This window comes from Schistocerca americana, chromosome 5 (genome assembly GCF_021461395.2).
Source record: "Schistocerca americana isolate TAMUIC-IGC-003095 chromosome 5, iqSchAmer2.1, whole genome shotgun sequence".
Lineage (NCBI taxonomy): Eukaryota > Metazoa > Arthropoda > Insecta > Orthoptera > Acrididae > Schistocerca > Schistocerca americana.
In genome coordinates this window covers 326,031,556-326,051,565 of record NC_060123.1, presented here as the reverse complement: position 1 = coordinate 326,051,565, position 20,010 = coordinate 326,031,556, and the positions used below count along the sequence as shown (strand labels likewise).

General features: G+C 44.0%; 1 protein-coding gene across 1 annotated transcript in view; it reads left to right on the top strand.

The window, feature by feature from the left end:
- Positions 1-20,010, top strand: part of LOC124616343 (AT-rich interactive domain-containing protein 1B-like) — a 428,390-nt gene that overhangs the window by 17,711 nt on the left and 390,669 nt on the right. The window contains exon 4 of the mRNA XM_047144651.1: positions 16,012-16,603. Within this exon, the coding sequence (XP_047000607.1) occupies positions 16,012-16,603 (592 nt within the window). The remainder of the gene's footprint in view (positions 1-16,011; positions 16,604-20,010) is intronic.

Genomic DNA, 20,010 nt, shown 5'->3' with positions numbered 1-20,010 from the left:
TAGCCACTAAGTTAACCGAGACACCGGCTACACCCATAGTGCTGCTTGGCAGCGGGTGCTTGATATTACTACAGAGAGGCACGTTGTGATTACAATGCACACTAGAGAAGAAAAGAGGAGGGAGAAGAGAGAGAGAGAGAGAGAGAGAGAGAGAGAGAGAGAGACAGAGAGAGAGAGAGAGAGAGAGAACACGCGGGCACCGACCTCACGAGAATTAGTTTCCTTGTCGATAGATACGATGGAACTCTTCGCCTCTTCTATTTTTACTGGAATTTGACCGGGAAAGTAGACTGAAAACACTTTACACTCGTTAATTTCATCTTATAGACGACGCCAATAGCTCCTATGGACTGTAATAAGTTAAAGCTATATTAAAAAACTAATACTAAAACAATTTTAAAGTCAGATTTCAAAACATCAAATAGACATTGCCGACGTTATTGCATGTTGAAAAAAAAAAACGAAAGTGGAAAGATGATTTTCCTTAAGATGTGTGACAAGATGATGTGGAAGATCTCTGCTGCAAACTGAGACAAATTTCGTGCCGTGGAAGATAGTGAGACTCGAGAAGAACACATTACGGTTCAGTAACTATACTACAAATTTACTACCGAAACAGAGAAAGCTGCACACCAAATCAAAAAGGAACAGCATTGCTGCTGACAAACAAAAGCTGAAAGAAGAAAACATTGAGCTGACAAACAAACGATGAATGAAGAAAAACAAGTGTAAGGACCTCTACGTGAGAAGTGTTCAATTAATTAGAAATGAAGTTATTACCTGCCTGGACGCCAAAAAACGCGGAAAATTTTTGAATCCACATAAAATCAGTCGATGGTACAAAATCATCTGTCTAGATACTGAATCATTATGACGCCACCTTCACAGAAGAGGATTGAATGAAGGCAGAAATACTTAATTTTTTTATACAGGCTGAAGCAGCTAAGACACACCACCGCATATACATAGAAAATGAATGAATATATCGAGAAGCGGTTTTCGCCAACTTATATCTGACAATATCGCAAATTTCCTGACGTTCATAAGATACTTTTATCGTTTATAGTCACAGAATTACGATGCCGACGACTTTATTTTTTTCTAAAGAAACTATGCAGTCTTTTCTGTGGCATTTGAAACATGCTTCTAAGGGAACTTTAACGACATAACGTGTACGGGACTTGAATATACACTGAGGTGACAAAAGTCATGAAATACCTCCTCGTACCGTGTCGGACCTCCTTTTGGCCGGCGTATTGCAGCAACTTGCAGTGACACAGACTCAACAAGTTGTTGGAATTCCTCTGTAGAAATATTGAGCCAAGCCGTCACTATAGCCGTCCATAACTGCGAAAATGTTGCCGGTGTAGGTGCACGAGCCGACCTCCTGATTGTGTTCCATAAATGTTCGACGATGTCAGGCGATCTGGATGGCCATACCATTCGCTCGAATTGTCCAGAATGTTCTTCAAACCTATCGCGAACAATTGTGACCCGGTGATATGGCGCATTGTTATCCATAAAAATTAGGTCGTTGTTTTGAACATGAAGCCCAAGAATGGCTGCACAGTGCCTTGTTGACAATTTCGGACCATGGCTTCGTGGGATCTACGCCACACTCGAACCCTGCCATCAGCTCTTTCCAACTGTAATCGGGACTCATCTGACCAGGCCATGGTTTTCCAGTCGTCTAGGATCCAACCGATATGGTTCACGGGCCCAGGAAAGGCGCTGCAGGCGATATCGTGCTGTCAGCAAAGGCACTCGCGTGAGTCGTCTGTTGACATAGCCGAGGATATATTAATCGTACGTCCCATGTTGATTTCTGCAGTTATTTAATGCGGTGTTGTTTGTCTGTTAGCAGTGACAACTCTATGCAAACGAAGCTGCTCTCAGTCGTTAAGTGAAGGCCGCCGGCCACTGCATTGTTCGTGGTAAGAGGTAATTGCTGAAATTTGCTATCGTCGGTACACTCTCGACACTTTAGATCTCGGAATACTGTATTCCCCAACGATTACCGAAACGGAATGCCCAATGCGTCTGGCTCCAACTGCCATTTCGCGTTCAAATTCTGTTAATTCCCGTCGTGCCACCATGATCACGTCAGAAAACTCACACATGAATCACCTGAGTATAAATGACAGTTCTCCCAATGGACTACTGTTTTCTACCTTGTGTACACGATACTACCAGTACTATCACCATCGGTATATGTGCGTATTAGTATTCCGTGACTTTTGTCACTTCAGCGACTAGTATGAAGATAACAGCAGTGGAAAACCTCTGTCCTGCCGCCAGGAAAAGAGGTTCCACAAACGTACGTGTGTGTGTGTGTGTGTGTGTGTGTGTGTGTGTGTGTGTGTGTGTGTGTGCGTGTGCGTGTGAATTCCTAAGGGACCAAACTGCTGAGACCATGGGTCCCTACACTTATACACTACTTAAACTAACTTAATCTAACTTATACTAAGTACAACACACACGTCCATGCCCGAGGGAGGACTCGAACCTCCGGCGTTAGGGCCCGCGCGATCCGTGACATGGCGCCTTAAACCGTGCGGCTCCTCAAACCTCTGCTCTATTTCACGTAACTAAGGTACGGTTCGTGTCTTTATTATCACGGCCATCATACCAAGTGCTCGAAATGTTGTCCTTGAGCACTGCTACGCGCTATGAAGTGATTTTGAAAAAACAATACTGCACGTTGAATTTCATCTGGAATTGTCTGCTCCACAAGCCCGTGTTCGGGAGTCGTTAGCGTTTCCTAACAGAGCTCTTGTTTTAATTTTTGCTACAAATAAAAGATTAGAAGCGTTAAGTTTGGAGAGTATGCAAAACTTTTTTCATTTCCTGAACGACCGTTCCAATGCTCTCGGAATGTTGTCTTAAGAGGGTCTGTCGTTCCATGTGCAGAATGGGAGGGATATCCGTCATGTTAGCACCACACTGATTGCCTTATGGCCAGTAGGAGTCTTCCAATAACTGCGTCAGCAGCATAAAAATGGCTCTGAACACTATGGCACTCAACTGCTGTGGTCATCAGTATCCTAGAACTTAGAACTACTTAAACCTAACTAACCTAAGGACATCACACACACCCATGCCCGAGGCAGGATTCGAACCTGCGACCGTAGCAGTCTCGCGGTTCCAGACAGTAGCGTCTAGAACCGCACGGCCACTCCGGCCGGCTCAGCAGCATATCTTAGGAATTCGAGGGACTTGAGTGTATTTAGATTCCCTTCAATAAAACAGACCCAGTGATATGAATCTTGAAAAACACGCACCAAACGTTGACATTCGAAGTCCACAGTTTTTATCCACTTCTTTCGGAGCGTGGATTTTCAGCTGACTATTAGTGCATATTGCAAAGAGTTACTTGTTCATGGTTTGTAAACGATGCCTCTCCCTTAAACAAATGTTTGCATAAGTGTGTCGCATCACTTCACACTTTTCGTCAATAATATTCCGAGAAATGTAAACAATTTTTGAAAGTCATTGCCATGAAGTTTAGATACAGTGAAATGTGAAAAGGATGAAACACGATGGAATGTAGTGTGGCCGGGCGGTTCTAGGCGCTTCAGTCCGGAACCGCGCTGCTGCTACGGTCGCAGGTTCGAATCCTGCCTCGGGCGTGGATGTGTGTGAGGTCCTTAGGTTAGTTAGGTTTAAGTAGTTCTAAGTTCTAGGGGACTGATGACCTCAGATGTTAAGTCCCATAGTGCTTAGAGCCATTTGAACCATTTTTTTTTGTAGTGTTGGCAGAAGACTCGTTTGGTTGCCCTGGCTCTGAGCACTATGGGACTTAACATCTGAGGTCATCAGTCCTCTAGAACTTAGTACTACTTAAACCTAACTAACCTAAGGACCTCACACAACACCCGGTCATCATGACTCTTTTGGTTAATCCTTATCGTACTTTCGAGATGCGTCTTACTGACATTTGCATTTTGTGTTACTGCTGCTAAAATATTAGTTTAGTTTCTTTCATCAGTTGCTCTTCTTTTCCCTTGTCATATTTATTCCTCACACGAGTGCCAAAGTTTTTATGATGCCCCGCAGGAGGACACAGGTGGAAGACTGAGTTTTCTTGATGTACTAGTTTTCAAGAAAGAAGATTGTGGCTTGGGCCACACGATTTACCGAAATTCATTCACACAGCCCTCTGCCTACACCGGGATTCGAACCACCACCCATAACAAGAGCGAGGCATCATAAAAACATTGGCGGGTAGACAAAGAAAAATCTGCGAACTGGAATTGCTTGGCGCAGAATTAAAACATCTGACCAATGCATTGCTGATGAATGGTTATTCCTTTGCTGAGGTGAAAAAGGCATTAAGACCAACGCGGAGAAATCATAGCGATGCTCAAGCGCCGGTGAAATCGAAAGTTTTCTTGCCTTTCATTAAGGACATTACTGACCGCATAGGAAAAATCTTGAAAAAGCGGAACATTGCGGTAATATACAAACCCACCCGGAAGATACAAGATCACCTACAATCGGCCAAGCGCTGAAAACAAGCAGGAATTTATATGATTCCGTGCAGTTGTGGGGAGGTGTACATGGGTACTACAAAAAAAAGTGGTCAGAAAAACGACTAGAAGAGCACAAGGGCAACTGCAGAAGAGGGGAGACTGACAGATCAGCTGTCGCGGAATATGCTTTGCAGTCAAGAGGCACCAGATTTATTTTGATAGGACTCATTTACTGTCTACCACAAGCTGATACCATGAAAAGCTAAACAGAGAGGACATACAGATTGTAAAACACCCCAGGAATTTCAGTAAGAAGGAGGAGGACTTGAAATTGAATGACATCGGGAATCCGGTGTTGAACAAGATGTGTAAAGTCTTCCACCAAGAGGGTGATAATAACAGTGGACGACGGCAGTAGAAAATGGCCAATTCCGCTCGCTATTTCAAAACACACGATGTCACATAACAGGGCGGAAGCACGTGGTAGCGGAATTTTGCTGTAGACAGTAGCGAGCCAGGGTGTGAATCGGACATTCAAAAAAAAGCTACGATCCCCCTTTAAAATGTCCTCCGCAGCTAGCGACGAAACGTTGGGTCTTAACGTGAAATTCATTCGACCACGACATAATAGCCCGGAACATTTTATTAATGATAACGTGGCTTGCAAAATGTAGATTTATATATGGATGCAAATATAAAGTCCAGTTACAGAGCTGATCCAAAATGTTGACATTTTATCTATCTGACAATGTCTCTCCAATTTACATAAATAATAACGCATAACATGAAACAGAGAGTAAAAGTTTCCTACTGCGACGATGGAAATGCTGACGATACCAGTCAACTCATGTAGGCTTATGCTAGTTACGTGGCTAAAGCAAGCAACAGTAAACAGAATAGAGGAATCGGACTTTTATGGTTATCATCTTGATACTTACGTCCGTATTGATCAAAGGCGAGACTGAAATGGTTATCAGAGATTGACTAAAATAAATGCTTTCTTTACCTTCTAAAAATGTCTGTGACCGCGACGACGTCATAAAAGTGGTTGGAACTGAAGGTACCCCAATTTATTACGAGAGTAGAACGAAAGCGGTGCGTGTCGAAGACGTTGACGTGCCTTATCACGAGGAAGGTATTTCTCGAGCGACTGAAATCTCCAAGAACTCTGGAGATGAGGATAAGGGCAACTCGCGTGGCCACGGCAGTTAGCACGAAACCCCCTACAGCCTTCCGCTTTCACCTGGAGCTCCGTTACTCCTCAGCGGTCTTGCTGTCTCAGAAGGGGAGGTAACGACATTGGGATCACAGATTTCCGTCAAACTTTATATACCTTTAGTAGGCCATTAAAACAACACAATGCGTAAGTAGTAATGTGCACTACTCTGGCAATTCGAGAAAATCTCAAGAGAATTTTACGCGTCTATTTCGTAACTGATCTACACTACGTGATCAAAAGTATCCGGAAACCTCCAAAAATATACGTTTTTCGTATTAGGTGCATCGTGCCGATACCAACGCCAGGTACTGGAGTATCAGCGACCTCATTAGTCATTAGACATCGTGAGTGAGCGGACTGGGGTGCTCCGCGGAACTCACGGACATCCAACGTGGTCAGGTGATTGGGTGTTACTTGTGTCAGACGTCTGTACGCGAGATTTCAACACTCCTAAACATCCCCAGGTCCACTGTTTCCGATGTGACAGTGAAGTGGAAACGTGAAGGGACACGTACAGCATAAAAGTGTACAGTCCGACCTCGTCCGTTAGCTGACAGAGACCGCCGACAGTTGAAGAGGATCGTAATGTATAATGGGCAGACATCTGTTCAGCCATCACACAGAAATTCCAAACTGCAACACGATCCACTCCAACTACTATGACAGTTAGGCGGGAGGTGAGAAAACTTTGCTTTCATGGTCGAGCGGTTGCTCAGACGTCACACATCACGGCGGTAAGCGCCAAAGGACGCCTCGCTTGGTGTAAAGAGCGTAAACATTGGACGATTGAACAGTGGAAAAACGTTGTGTGGAGTGACAAACCACAGTACACAAAGTGGCGATCCGATGGCAGGGTGTGGGTAATTGCGAATGCCCGGTGATCATCATCTGCCAACGTTTGTAGTGCCAACAGCAAAATTCGGAGGCGAAGGTGTTATGGTGCGGTCTTGTTTTTCATGGCGGGGACTTGCACCTCTTGTTGTTTTGTGTGGCACTATCACAGCACAGGCCTATATTGATGTTTTAAGCACCTTCTTGCTTCCCACTGCTGAAGAGCAATTCGGGGACGGCGATTGCATCTTTCAACGCGATCGAGCACCTGTTTATAATGCACGGCCTGTGGCGGAGTAGTTGCACGACAATAACATCCCTGTAATGGACTGGCCTGCACACAGTCCTGACCTGAATCCTATAGAACACCTTTGTGATTTTTTGGAACGCCGAATTCGTGCTAGGCCTCACCGATCGACATCGATACCCCCTCTCAGTGCAGCACTCCGTGAAGAATGGGCTGCCATTGCCCAAGAAACCTTCCAGCGTCTGATTGAACGTATGCCTGCGAGATTGGAAGCTGTAATCAAGGTTAAGCGTGGGTCAACACCATATTGAATTCCAGCATTACCGAGGGAGGGCACCAGGAACTTGTAAGTCATTTTCAGCCAGGTGTCCGGATACTTTTGACCACATAGTGTAGACAAATCTGTATATGGCGACGACTCGAACTTAAGTTTTAATATATGTTTTTCATCACTGGTCATATTATTTAATTTACATTATATTTCAGAGGTAATACAATTAAAAAACACTTGTACTTGCATGCAGTTTTACTAAATTTCATGTTATTTGACTACTTACTATTTTTAATTGAATTTAATTATTAGAACAAACATATTTATAGCTATCGACAAGTAAATAAAGAAACGCATAGATCATTCCCTAAAATGTATGCCTGTCGTGATTTGCGAAATCCCTTTACTATTTTGCACCTCGACGCTTCGACACAGAGGCAGACCCCGTTTGACAGTTAAACTGCGTAGCGGTGAGACGTTGCGAATGTAGCAAGAAGAAAGTTTGAACGGGAGTCGAGCCGTCAGCTCACACACAATCGTCTTACAAAGCTCGAGTTCTAACAGCCAGAACACCAGTAACGTCCGGCACCTGCACGCAGATACATCAGTTACATAATAGACGCGTAAAACTTCTCTTGCGATTGCCTCGCAATTGTCAGAGTAGTACACTTTACTATTGCATTGTCCTGGAAAAGCTTAAAAACTATAGCAAAACAAAGAGATACTGCAGGAGTACACGGCAAACTGCTGACGAAAACAACGTAATCGGAAATGTTAGCAATCTCAAGATGGCCGTGGAATGCCCGAAACCGGTTATGACATTGAAATACAGCATTTTAAAAATATTTGTGGCTGATGGTATAAATCATCAACAATCCATAACAGCTGGGTCCCTTATGAAATGCAGTATGGATTAAAATTAAATTTACAACATATTTTTGATTTGTTTCGAGATATTATAGAGATTTATACGGTATACAAAGTTTAGAATTTCTAGGCAATTTTTGTAGTGGATAGGTACTATTACGCGAATTCCTATCGCCACCACGCCATTTGGCGGCAACGTTGCAACTTTCTATCTTTCTGCTTTCTCTAAATTATTAATTTTACGTACTTGACTAATTAATAACCCCATTTTACAATTTCATTCAATAACTTCCACTTCTAAAGCCGGATTAATTCTATACCTGTTTAAAATCCAATACTTTTTAAAAATCTCATAATCCATACCAAATGTGAACTCAGGTGATAATAGTGACTGAACCTTCAAAGTGTGGTCCCCGTGTAAGATGTACCTAGATTACACTGAGATGATAAAAGTCACGAGGTATCCCCTAATGTCGTTCAAAATAGCTCTAAGCACTATGGGACTTAACATCTGAGGTCATCAGTCCCCTAGAACTTAGAACTACTTAAACCTAACTAACCTAAGGACATCACACACATCCATGCTCGGGGCAGGATTCGAACCTGCGACCGTAGCAGAAACGCGGTTCCGGACTGAAGTGCTTAGAACCTCTCGGCCCTAATGTCGTGACCGAGCTCTTTTTGTCCGGCGTATTGCAGCTGCACGACGTGGCTTGGACTCAAGTCGTTGGAACTCCCTTGCAGAGATATTGAGCCATGCTGTCTCTATAGCTGTCCATGATTGCGAAAATGGCCCGGTGACATGGCGCATTGTTATCCACAAAAATTCCATCATTGTTCGGGAACATGAAGTTCATGAATGGTCAGATGGTCTCCAAGTAGCCGAACATAACCATTTCCAGTCAATGATCGTTTCCGTTGGACCAGAGGTCCCAGTCCATTCCATGTAGACACAGATCACATCATTGTGGAGTCACCATCATCTTGGACAGTGCCTTGTTGATAACTTGGGTCCTTGGCTTCGTGGGGTCTGTACCATACTTGAACCCTATCATCAGCTTTTACCCAACTAAAATCTGACAGGCCACGCTTTTCCAGTCGTCTAGAGTCCTGCCGGTATGGTCACGAGCCCAGGAGAGGTGGGGCGGGCGATGTCCTGTTAGCAAAGGCACTCGCGTCGCTCGTGTGCTGCCATAGCTCATTAACGACAAATTTCGCCGCGTTGTCCTAACTGATACTGAACTTGTCGAACGTCAGACATTGATTTCTGCTGTTATTTCAAGCAGTGTTGCTTGCCTTTTAGCACTGACAACTCTACACAAACTTCGCTGGTCTCCATAATTAAGAGCAGGCCGTAGGCCACTGCATTGTCCTTGGTGAGAGGTAATGCCTGAAATTTGGTATTCTTGGTACATTGTTGACACTGTGAATCTCGGAATACTGATTTCCCTAACGATTTCCAAATGGAATGACCCATGCGTCTAGCTTCAACTACCGTTCTTCGTTCAAAGTCTGTTGATACCCGTCGCGCGGCCGTAAGGACATCGGACTCCTTTTAACACGAATCACCTGAAGTACAAATGACCGCTCCGCCAATGCACTGCCCTTTTATGCCTCGTGTGCGCGATATTACCGCCATCTGTATATTTGCATTTCACTATCCCATGACTTTTGCTACCTCAGGCTACTACGTATCAGTATTTTCAGAAGATGCTTTGTAAAAAAACGCAGTTTTTCTTTTTAATCTATTATAACCAAAAATACAAACATATAACGATTACATATTTTTGGAATACCATGGAATATGCTTTGGAAATTGTGGTGTGTGTACTGTAAGACCTTCAGTACACACACCATCAGATTATTTGACTTGTCGCTCTAACGAAGTAGGCGAGTGTCAGCAATATGTCTCGTGGTCTTATCGTGGCGTGTTTATCTTCTGCCGTTAGGTCAGACGGTAGAAATGCCACTTGCACGCTTAGAGTAGCAGATTGACGGTGACCAACTTTAAACAGAACCTGATTAATTTTCACACGCATTTATTAAAATAATAACAAGCCTAAAAATTACTTAACTTGGTTCTGGATGCTATTTACAATTGACAATTTGAAGTTCCTTTGGTCTTGGTACGTTAATCTTATTCTCACATATCTCTGATACTTGACAAAGTGTCTATACATTTATCTTCATGGCTATGTACAGGAATATGATAATCTTATTAGGCGCAGACTGAAACTTGACTATAGACTGGTACAGACTAATGTAGACTGGTGCAGACTAATGCAGACTGACTAATCGGAGGTCTGTACACTAGTTATAATACCTCGCGCGTTCAGGTATCACCGCGCGAGTGTGATCCGCGAGGAGAAAAGGTTCTACTTTAGCAGAAATCTCACTGGCTGCGTTACATATTAATACGCGGATCGGCGGAAGCAAAATTTGGTCCGTCTCTAAGACAGCGCCATCTCGTAGTGCGGAGACGGACGAGCGCTGCACCTGCGCTGTTGTGCTTAGCGGGGCGCGCTCTAGTGGGAAAGTTGTGTACGCGCTGACTACGCGGAACTATGTACACAACAGAAATAAAAGCGAAACACGTATGATGTAGCACACAGTTTAGTTAATTGCAGTGACCTTAAGAGGGAGAAACCAATTATAATTGATTATAACAGCTGCAGTGAAGATGGCCATGCAGAAAAACTTCGTAGTACCAATTCTGCTTCACGAATAGTAAGTGGAAGGTCATTTACGTACAGGGTAAGGTGCCGCGCGGAGTGGCTGCGCGGTTAGAGGCGCCATTCACTAATCGTGCGTCCCCTCCCGCCGGAGGGTCGAGTCCTCCCTCAGTCATGGGTGTGAGTGTTTTCCTTAGCGTTAAGATAGTATAAGTCTAGGGACTCATGACCTCAGCAGTTTGGTCCCTTAGGAATTCACACACATTTGATAGGGTAAGGTAATTTGGCAGTATTTTCAAAGAAACGTATTGTTTTATTGGAGAAAAATAATGAAATATGTTGCAATTAATAAAATTAAGTAACTACATATATGATCCAGATTTTAGAAACGTATTATACTCTTCTTATTAGTGGCATTGTTCATAATTGTACATAACCTTGAAGCATACACGGGAAGGTTAATTTGCAGTAGGTAAGGTTATTCTGCAGTAATGGTAAAGTAACTTCGGAATACAGAGTTTCATTCACTTTACTGCATCAGTCCTTATCTTCAGAATTTGAGTGTTGACGACACTTGTCTCACATGAAGACATCTTCCTTAGTTGGTTGTTTTTTGCAGCGGTCGTAGTAGGGTATGAAGCAAAATGAGGAATGTGTCCATGATGGACCTGTTTTTTTCTTGATATCAGTTATGTGTGTGAAATACTTTCTCCAGTATTTGCTATAAACGTCTTGCAGAGAGGTGTAGAGCTGATGTGAGAGCAACATTGATAGTCGTTGAAGTGAGTAACCCAGGATGGAGTCCGATTGTCAGAACGCTAACCGTTGAGTTTCAAAGGTCAGTGTCGTCACATATTTCACAAAATAAATAAACCAAATTATTTGCGTATCACTATCGCCCTTACCTGTTTAAATAAAATACATATAGCTTGCTTGCTGCGGACCGACAACCAATTCACAATTATGAAAATAGCCACATGACAGTAACTTGTTTTGTCAGCTCATACTTTTGACCGTGGTGACCGCGGTGACCACGGGAGAGCGCAGCTGCATTACTAATCGAGAGTAAAATTTCACGTTATCTGCTAACAAAACAAGGAAACACTACACTGAATGGGGTCATCACATCTAGCTTATAACAAAATACCTCACCGCATATGAAACATGTGTGCACAGAAAATTGAATCCTGCAGAATCCTTCGTGATTTCTCCCCAGTCATTAAAATTTTCCCTACTCTGTCTTGACAGAATGTTAACCGCTACTGTTCCCTTCTTCTTCTTTAATTTGTGCAATGAAAATTTAGCATCTCTAATAGATGTAGACGAGACATTGTACAATATGAACACACTAAAATATCTTGGACTAACCCTCGACTGGCAACTAACGTGGATACTAACCATCCGACAAAAGGCCCACAATAGACTAAAACCACTAAAACTACTAACAAGCTGAACTTGGGAATTACACGCTTCCACTATTCTCCACTCCTACAAAATCCTGACCTGGCCCATCCTCTGCTATGCATATGCATATGCTATGCATATCTCCACCACACCAAGATTCTATAAGTCGCTCCAAATCCTCGAACGTCATCCACTCTGTCTCGCTTTCTGCATCCATTTACCTCCCCCCACCTGGTTCCTCTACCATCTCATCAAATTCTCACTCCTCCTCACCCACATCGAACACCTCCGCATCACCTCTACTCTCCACAAACTAGGTTCTAATTACCCCATTGTCTCCTCTCTTATCACCAAGCCTGGTATGTTGGCAGGTCTTCACGAATATACCCCGCCATCCCAACACCTACACACACTTCATATCCTATCCCAACGAAGTTTCAACACTCTCCCAGACAATGAGATCTGCCCCGATATTTATTCCTCCTACAACTTTAACTCTTCCACACCTATCCCATTCCACAACAGAGCTCCTCCCTCCTTTTCCTTTACATCCATCCCCATCCCTTTCCTACTACAACCATTACCCTAGCTATATGACACATTACTTCTCACCCTCTTTCTTTCCCACCGACTGTATTTCCCACTATTCACCTCATATCCAAATTTTTCTTGCCTCCACACCCCTATCTTTCTACCCACACCGGCCTTGATACGCCTGGGCATTGAGTCAAACAGAGCCTGGATAGCGTGTACAGGTACAGCTGCCCCTGCAGCTTCAACACGATACCACAGTTCATCAAGAGTAGTGACTGGCCCATTGTGACGAGCCAGTTGCTCGGCCACCATTGACCAGACGTTTTCAATTGGTGAGAGATCTGGAGAATGTGCTGGCCAGGGGAGCAGTCGAACATTTTCTGTATCCAGAAAGGCCCGTAAAGGACCTGTAACATGTGGTCGTGCACTATCCTGCTGAAATGTAGGATTTCGCAGGGATCGAATGAAGGGTAGAGCCACGGGTCGTAACACATATGAAATGTAACGTCCACTGTTCAAAGTGCCGTCAATGCGAACAAGAGGTGACCGAGACGTGTAACCAATGGCACCCCATACCATCACGTCGGGTGATACGCCAGTATGGCAATGACGAATACACGCTTCCAATGTGCGTTCACTGCGATGTCGCCAAACACGGATGCGACCATCATGATGTTGTAAACAGAACCTGGATTCATCCGAAAAAATGACGTTTTGCCATTCGTGCACCCAGGTTCGTCGTTGAGTACACCATCGCAGGCGCTCCTGTCTGTGATGGAGCGTCAAGGGTAACCGCAGCCATGGTCTCTGAACTATAGTCCATGCTGCTGAAAACGTCGTCGAACTGTTCGTGCAGATGGTTGTTGTCTTGCGGACGTCCCCATCTGTTGATTCAGGGACCGAGACGTGGATGCACGATCCGTTACAGCCATGCGGATAAGATGCCTGTCATCTCGACTGCTAGTGATACGAGGCCGTTGGGATCCAGCACGGCGTTCCATATTACCATCCTGAACCCACCGATTCCATATTCTGCTAACAGTCATTGGATCTCGACCAACGCGAGCAGGAATGTCGCCATACGATAAACCGCAATCGCGATAGCCTACAACCCGACCTTTGTCAAAGTCGGAAACGTGATGGTACCCATTTCCCCTCCTTACACGAGGCATCACAACAACGTTTAACCAGGCAACGCCGGTCATCTGCTGTTTGTGTGTGAGAAATCGGTTGGAAACTCTCCTCATGTCAGCACGTTGTATGTGTCGCCACCGGCGCCAACCTTGTGTGAATGCTCTGAAAAGCTAATCATTTGCATATCATAGCATCTTCTTCCCGTCGGTTACATTTCCCGTCTGTAGCACGCCATCTTCGTGGTGTAGCAATTTTAATGGCCAGTAGTGTATATATTTGCCTTTTTTAGATGTCTGTCTTTGATTTTTAGTCTAAAACAGAAAATGCACAAAATTTTATTTGTATATTCTCATTATAATTTTCTTTAAATGGAGAATAGTACCACTGACAGCGTCCCCCTCCCATGTGGGGCGAGCGGGATGAAATAACTATGTTGCTGTTGTTGTGGTTTTCAGTCCTGAGACTGGTTTGATGCAGCTCTCCATGTTACTCTATCTTGTGCAAGCTTCTTCATCTCCCAGTACTTACTGCAACCTACATCCTGCTGAATCTGCTTAGTGTATTCATCTCTTGGTCACCCTCTACGATTTTTACCCTCCACGCTTCCCTCCAATACTAAATTTGTGATCTCTTGATGCCTCAGAACATGTACTACCAACCGGTCCCTTCTTCTTGTCAAGTTGTGCCACAAACTCCTCTTCTTCCCAATTCTATTCAATACCTCCTCATTCGTTATGTGATCTACCCATCTAATCTTCAGCATTCTTCTGTAGCACCACATTTCGAAAGATTCTATTCTCTTCTTGTCCAAACTATTTATCGTCCATGTTTCACTTCCATACATGGCTACACTCCATGCAAATTCTTTCAGAAACGACTTCCTGACACTTAAATCTATTCTCGATGTTAGTAAATTTCTCTTCTTCAGAAACGCTTTCCTTGCCATTGCCAGTCTACATTTTATATCCTCTCTACTTCGACCATCATCAGTTATTTTGCTGCTCAAATAGCAAAACTCCTTTACTACTTTAAGCGTCTCATTTCCTAATCTTATTCCCTCAGCATCACCCGACTTAATTCGACTACATTCCATTATCCTCGTTTAGCTTTTGTTGATGTTCATCTTATATCCTCCTTTCAAGACACTGTCCATTCCGTTCAACTGCTCTTCCAAGTCCTTTGCTGTCTCTGACAGAATTACAATGTCATCGGCGAACCTCAAAGTTTTTATTTCTTCTCCATGGATTTTAATACCTACTCCGAATTTTTCTTTTGTTTCCTTTACTGCTTGCTTAATATACAGATTGAATAACATCGGGGAGAGGCTACAACCCTGTCTCACTCCTTTTCCACCCACTGCTTCCCTTTCATGCCCCTCGACACTTATAACTGCCATTTGGTTTCAGTACAAATTGTAAATAGCCTTTCGCTCCCTGTATTTTACCCCTGCCACGTTTAGAATTTGAAAGAGAGTACTCCAGTCAACATTGTCAACAGCTTTCTGTAAGTCTACAAATGCTAGAAACGTAGGTTTGCCTTTCCTTAATCTTTCTTCTAAGATAAGGGGTAAGTAGTAAAGGAGTTTTGCTATTTGGGGAGCAAAATAACTGATGATGGTCGAAGTAGAGAGGATATAAAATGTAGACTGGCAATGGCAAGGAAAGCGTTTCTGAAGAAGAGAAATTTGTTAACATCGAGTATAGATGTGTCAGGAAGTCGTTTCTGAAAGTATTTGTATGGAGTGTAGCCATGTATGGAAGTGAAACATAGACGATAAATAGTTTGGACAAGAAGAGAATAGAATCTTTCGAAATGTGGTGCTACAGAAGAATGCTGAAGATTAGATGGGTAGATCATATAACTAATGAGGAGGTATTGAATAGGATTGGGTAGAAGAGATGTTTGTGGCACAACTTGACTAGAAGAAGGGATCGGTTGGTAGGACATGTTCTGAGGCATCAAGGGATCACAAATTTAGTTTTGGAGGGAAGCGTAGAGGGTAAAAATCGTAGAGGGAGACCAAGAGATGAGTACACTAAACAGATTCAGGATGATGTAGGTTGCAGTAGGTACTGGTTGATGAAGAAGCTTGCACAGGATAGAGTAGCATGGAGAGCTGCATCAAACCAGTCTCAGGACTGAAGACCACAACAACAACATGGGGTAAGGTCAGTATTGCGTCACGTGTTCCAACATTTCTACGGAATCCAAACTGATCTTCCCCGAGGTCGACTTCTACTAGTTTTTCCATTCGTCCGTAAAGAATTCGCGTTAGTATTTTGCAGCTGTGTCTTATTAAACTGATTGTTCAGTAATGATGAGAATGAGGCAAGATGGTTCCGTATGGTCCCTGTGTGCAGGTACACCTGGCGTCGGTCTCGCTGCTGGCAGAGCCAATCAGCGTGTCTGCTGCCCCCGCCGCCTCCGCCGCCCCCGCAGCACCGGCCACGCCCAGCACGCCCGACACGTCTATCGCGCTGGTGGCCTCCACCACGACGCCCGCCCTGCAGCTGGCCGACCCCGCAGCCGATCCGCAGGCCCAGGAGCAGCCGCAGCAGCAGCTGCACAAGAGCGACAAGCCCGCCGCCAGCCTCTCCGTGGCCTCCAACAAGGCTGCGCCACCACTCGGCCCGGCTGCCTCCACCGCCAAGCCGGCGGCGGCAGCGATGACGACGGAATCCCCCGGCAAGGCCTCTGGGAACCCGACATCTTCCTCCGGTGGCGGCGATGCAGGCACCGAGGGCGGCCAGGGCCCGCGCGTCGACAGCGCCTCGCTGGTCAAGAAGCTGCTGGCGTCGAAAGCGGCCGCCGAGGGCAAGGCCCCGACTGCCGGGGGCGGCGCGAGTGGGACCGGCGCCAAGACTGAGGCTGCGGGGGCGGCGGCTGCGGCCAAGGCAGCCACGGGCGCTGTCAAGACCAGCCACATGGGCGTGCCCACGGCGCGCAAAGCGGGTATGTAGGCTCAGCAGGGCCGACTAAAGCCTCTTTTACAGTACCTATCTTCTTGTATCACACTACACTCACTACTTAACTATTAGTTGTAATCCTTTAACGATCCGCGCTTGTGGCCGAGCGGTTCTAGGCGCTTCAGTCCGTAACCGCGCTGCTGCTACGGTCGCAGGTTCGAATCCTGCCTCGGGCATGGATGTGTGTGATGTCCTTAGGTTAGTTAGGTTTAAGTAGTTCTAAGTCTAGGGGACTGATCTCAGATGTTAAGTCCCATAGTACTTGCAGCCACTTTTTTTTTTTTTTACGCTCAACACAACTGAATCTGCTGCAGCGCCGTGGCTTTTCATTCCTGTACCGTGTCTCGTCTGTTTCGTGTGGTCATTTTCGTTTAAACGTTAACGAAAATATTGCTTGTGACGTGAGAACTGCCTCCGGGGTAGCGCACAGTTTTAATGTGTCAGGAAGGTTATTTCAGTGCACATTTCACTGCAGAATGAAAAGTCATTTTGGTTAACTAATGATGGCTGTTCTCGTACACGTACTGGCCAGACTGTGTGCTGTTTTAAATCATCGCCTACACTGTCTAGGCAAATGCCACCTCGAACTAAGAAGCACAAATATTTCAAATATACAGAACGAAATCCACGTTGTTGCCAGCAAATGGCGTACATCACCTTACTTTATGCAATGATGTGATGCTAGTAGTAGTGAACTTCAGAGAAAATATTGAAATAGAAAATCCGAGGGGAGCAAGAGCCCTTCATCTGAAGCCTCCGTAAATAGGGAGAATCCCAGGAAAGAAAGAGCAATGAGTATTTTCATCTGTCTGGAACCTGGCTATGCACGCGATACATTACTCAAGGGATCTAAAGCAAAAAAATGGCTCTGAGCACTATGGGACTTAACATCTGTGGTCATCAGTCCCCTAGAACTTAGAACTACTCAACCCTAACTAACCTAAGGACATCACACACATCCATGCCCGAGGCAGGATTCGAACCTGCAACCGGTCACGCGGTTCCAGACTGAAGCGCCTAGAACCGCACGGCCACACCGGCCGGCCATCTAACGCGACACTGAAGTGTGATGCTCATATCTTCATAATCCTCTTTTATATTTCATTACAGCGTAGTGACCACCAGCGACATAATAAGTGATTTAATATCTATTTTCTTCTAATTAACCGACTCAAAGAACATTTACAAGCAGACGAATACAGTTGTGCCAATGTCCTGGTTCACCAGCTTGTAAATGTTCCGTGAGTTAGTTAAATTTCTACTCGGCTTAGCAACTATCGATAGGAAGTGATTATTAAATATTTCCACAAAGAACAGACTGGCCGTTACATACTTGTAAAAGGCTCAGCCAATAGAAACACACCAACGTATGTAACCACACTCACAGCTTTCAAAACTACAAGTTCCTACTTCAGAGAGGGAAAAGGAGATGTCATTCAGAACCTAGATGTCGGCTACCTATCTTGTAGGTGGAGGAAAGGAAACAATGCTGTGTGCAATGGGTAGCCTCTGTTGCAATAGCTATCTCAGAGCTATTTGATTACATCAGTAATTTACTATTTTGTGTTAGGGAACGTATTATTTCACTTCAGTTTTCTATTCTGTGCAACATTTTCTTTTACAGTTTGGCATCTGAATTGCAAAAGTGACGTAATGATGGATTGTTCTTTTTTATGAAAAAATAGGAATATAGTAGCAAAGTTTAGGAAGAAGCAAGAGTAAAATAGTTTATTAGGGTCAAAAGGGGAATTCATAGTGGACATTACTGTCAAAGGTAGCGTGGTAATTTCTATACACTCCTCAGATCATTTCAGGACGTATACATTTATTTGTTGAAAATATATGTACTTCCAAATACATTAAACAATATCTAGAACGCAGTAAATAGCGTCTTTTTACTTTAGCATTTGTATCTTGTTTTCTTTCTTTCTGAGTGCCGAAAACATCGAAAATTACTTTTCTCGTCAAATAATTCTGACTTTTTCATTGTTGAACAAATTTTCATTAAAACACGTTTATCTCATTTATGCACAGTGTAAGCTTTTTCTCTCAAAAATGTAGATGCCTCCATCGTTTCAGATATTTCATCTATCTTTTAAGACAACGTTAGTAGGAAAAATTCAGGACAGTGTGCAGCTTTGCAATGTGTCATGAAAACAAAGCAAACAACACAATAAAAATTAAGGAGACACTAAGGCAGAGAATCCATTTCTATGATAAGAGAAAATTACTCCAGAACAGGTTAACTTTCGATTTTATCGGATGCCGCCAGGGTCTGTTGTTTCTGCGAATACGTAGTGTGCAGCATACTCGGAAATTTAGAGCTCCATACTCGGCACAGTCAATAGATCATTGACGTCATACACACACTCGTGCCCTGGTTGGTCGCTTTACACGCGGGTACAAAAAGTGCACGCACTTTGAATAGTCTATTTTGACCGGAAATTCGCTGGTGTAAAACGGGCTTTACATCTACATCAACTTGTTTACGTATTCCATAAGCTACTGTACGGTGCAAGGTGGAGGGTATCTGCTCCTGGCCTATTCCGACTGTAGTGAGGGAAAAACATATGCCTGTATTGTTCCATATGATGGCTCATTTATCTTGTCTTCGCGATGCTTACACCCCGCTGGCGGCTGCCGAACCATTCTGTTGCCTGATTTCTCTCAATAAAGTTTCACAGAAAAAACTTTTTGTTCCCGACAGGGATCCCCATTTGAATTCACGGAGCATTTCCGTAATACTCCCCTACTGATCGAAACTACCGGTAAAAAATCTAGCAGCGCACCTCTGAAATGCTTCGATATCCTCCCCCAGGTAGTGTTATAGGCCCTTTGCCGTTCCTTATCTATATAAACGATTTTGGAGACGATCTGAGCAGCCGTCTTCGGTTGTTTGCAGTTTACGCTGTCGTTTAACGACTAATAAAGTCATCAGAAGATCAAAATAAACTGCAAAACGGTTTAGAAAAGATATCTGAATGGTGCAAAAAGTAGCAGTTGTCCCTAAATAACGAAAAGTGTGAGGTCATTCACATGAGTGCTAAAAAGAACTCGTAAACTTCGGTTGCACGATAAATCAGTCTAATCTAAAAGCCGTAAGTTCAACTAAATACCAAGGCATTTTAATTATGAACAACTTAAATTGGAAGCAACAGATAGAAAATGTTGTGGGGAAGGCTAACCAAAGACTGCGTTTTATTGGCAGGACACTTAGAAAATGTAACAGATCTACTAAGGAGGCTGCCTACACTACGCTTGTTCGACCTCTTTTAGAATACTGCTGCGCGGTGTGGGGTCCTTACCAGATAGGACTGACGGAGTACATCGAAAAAGTTCAAAGAAGGGCTGCACGTTTTGTATTATCACAAAATATGGGAGGGAGTGTCACTG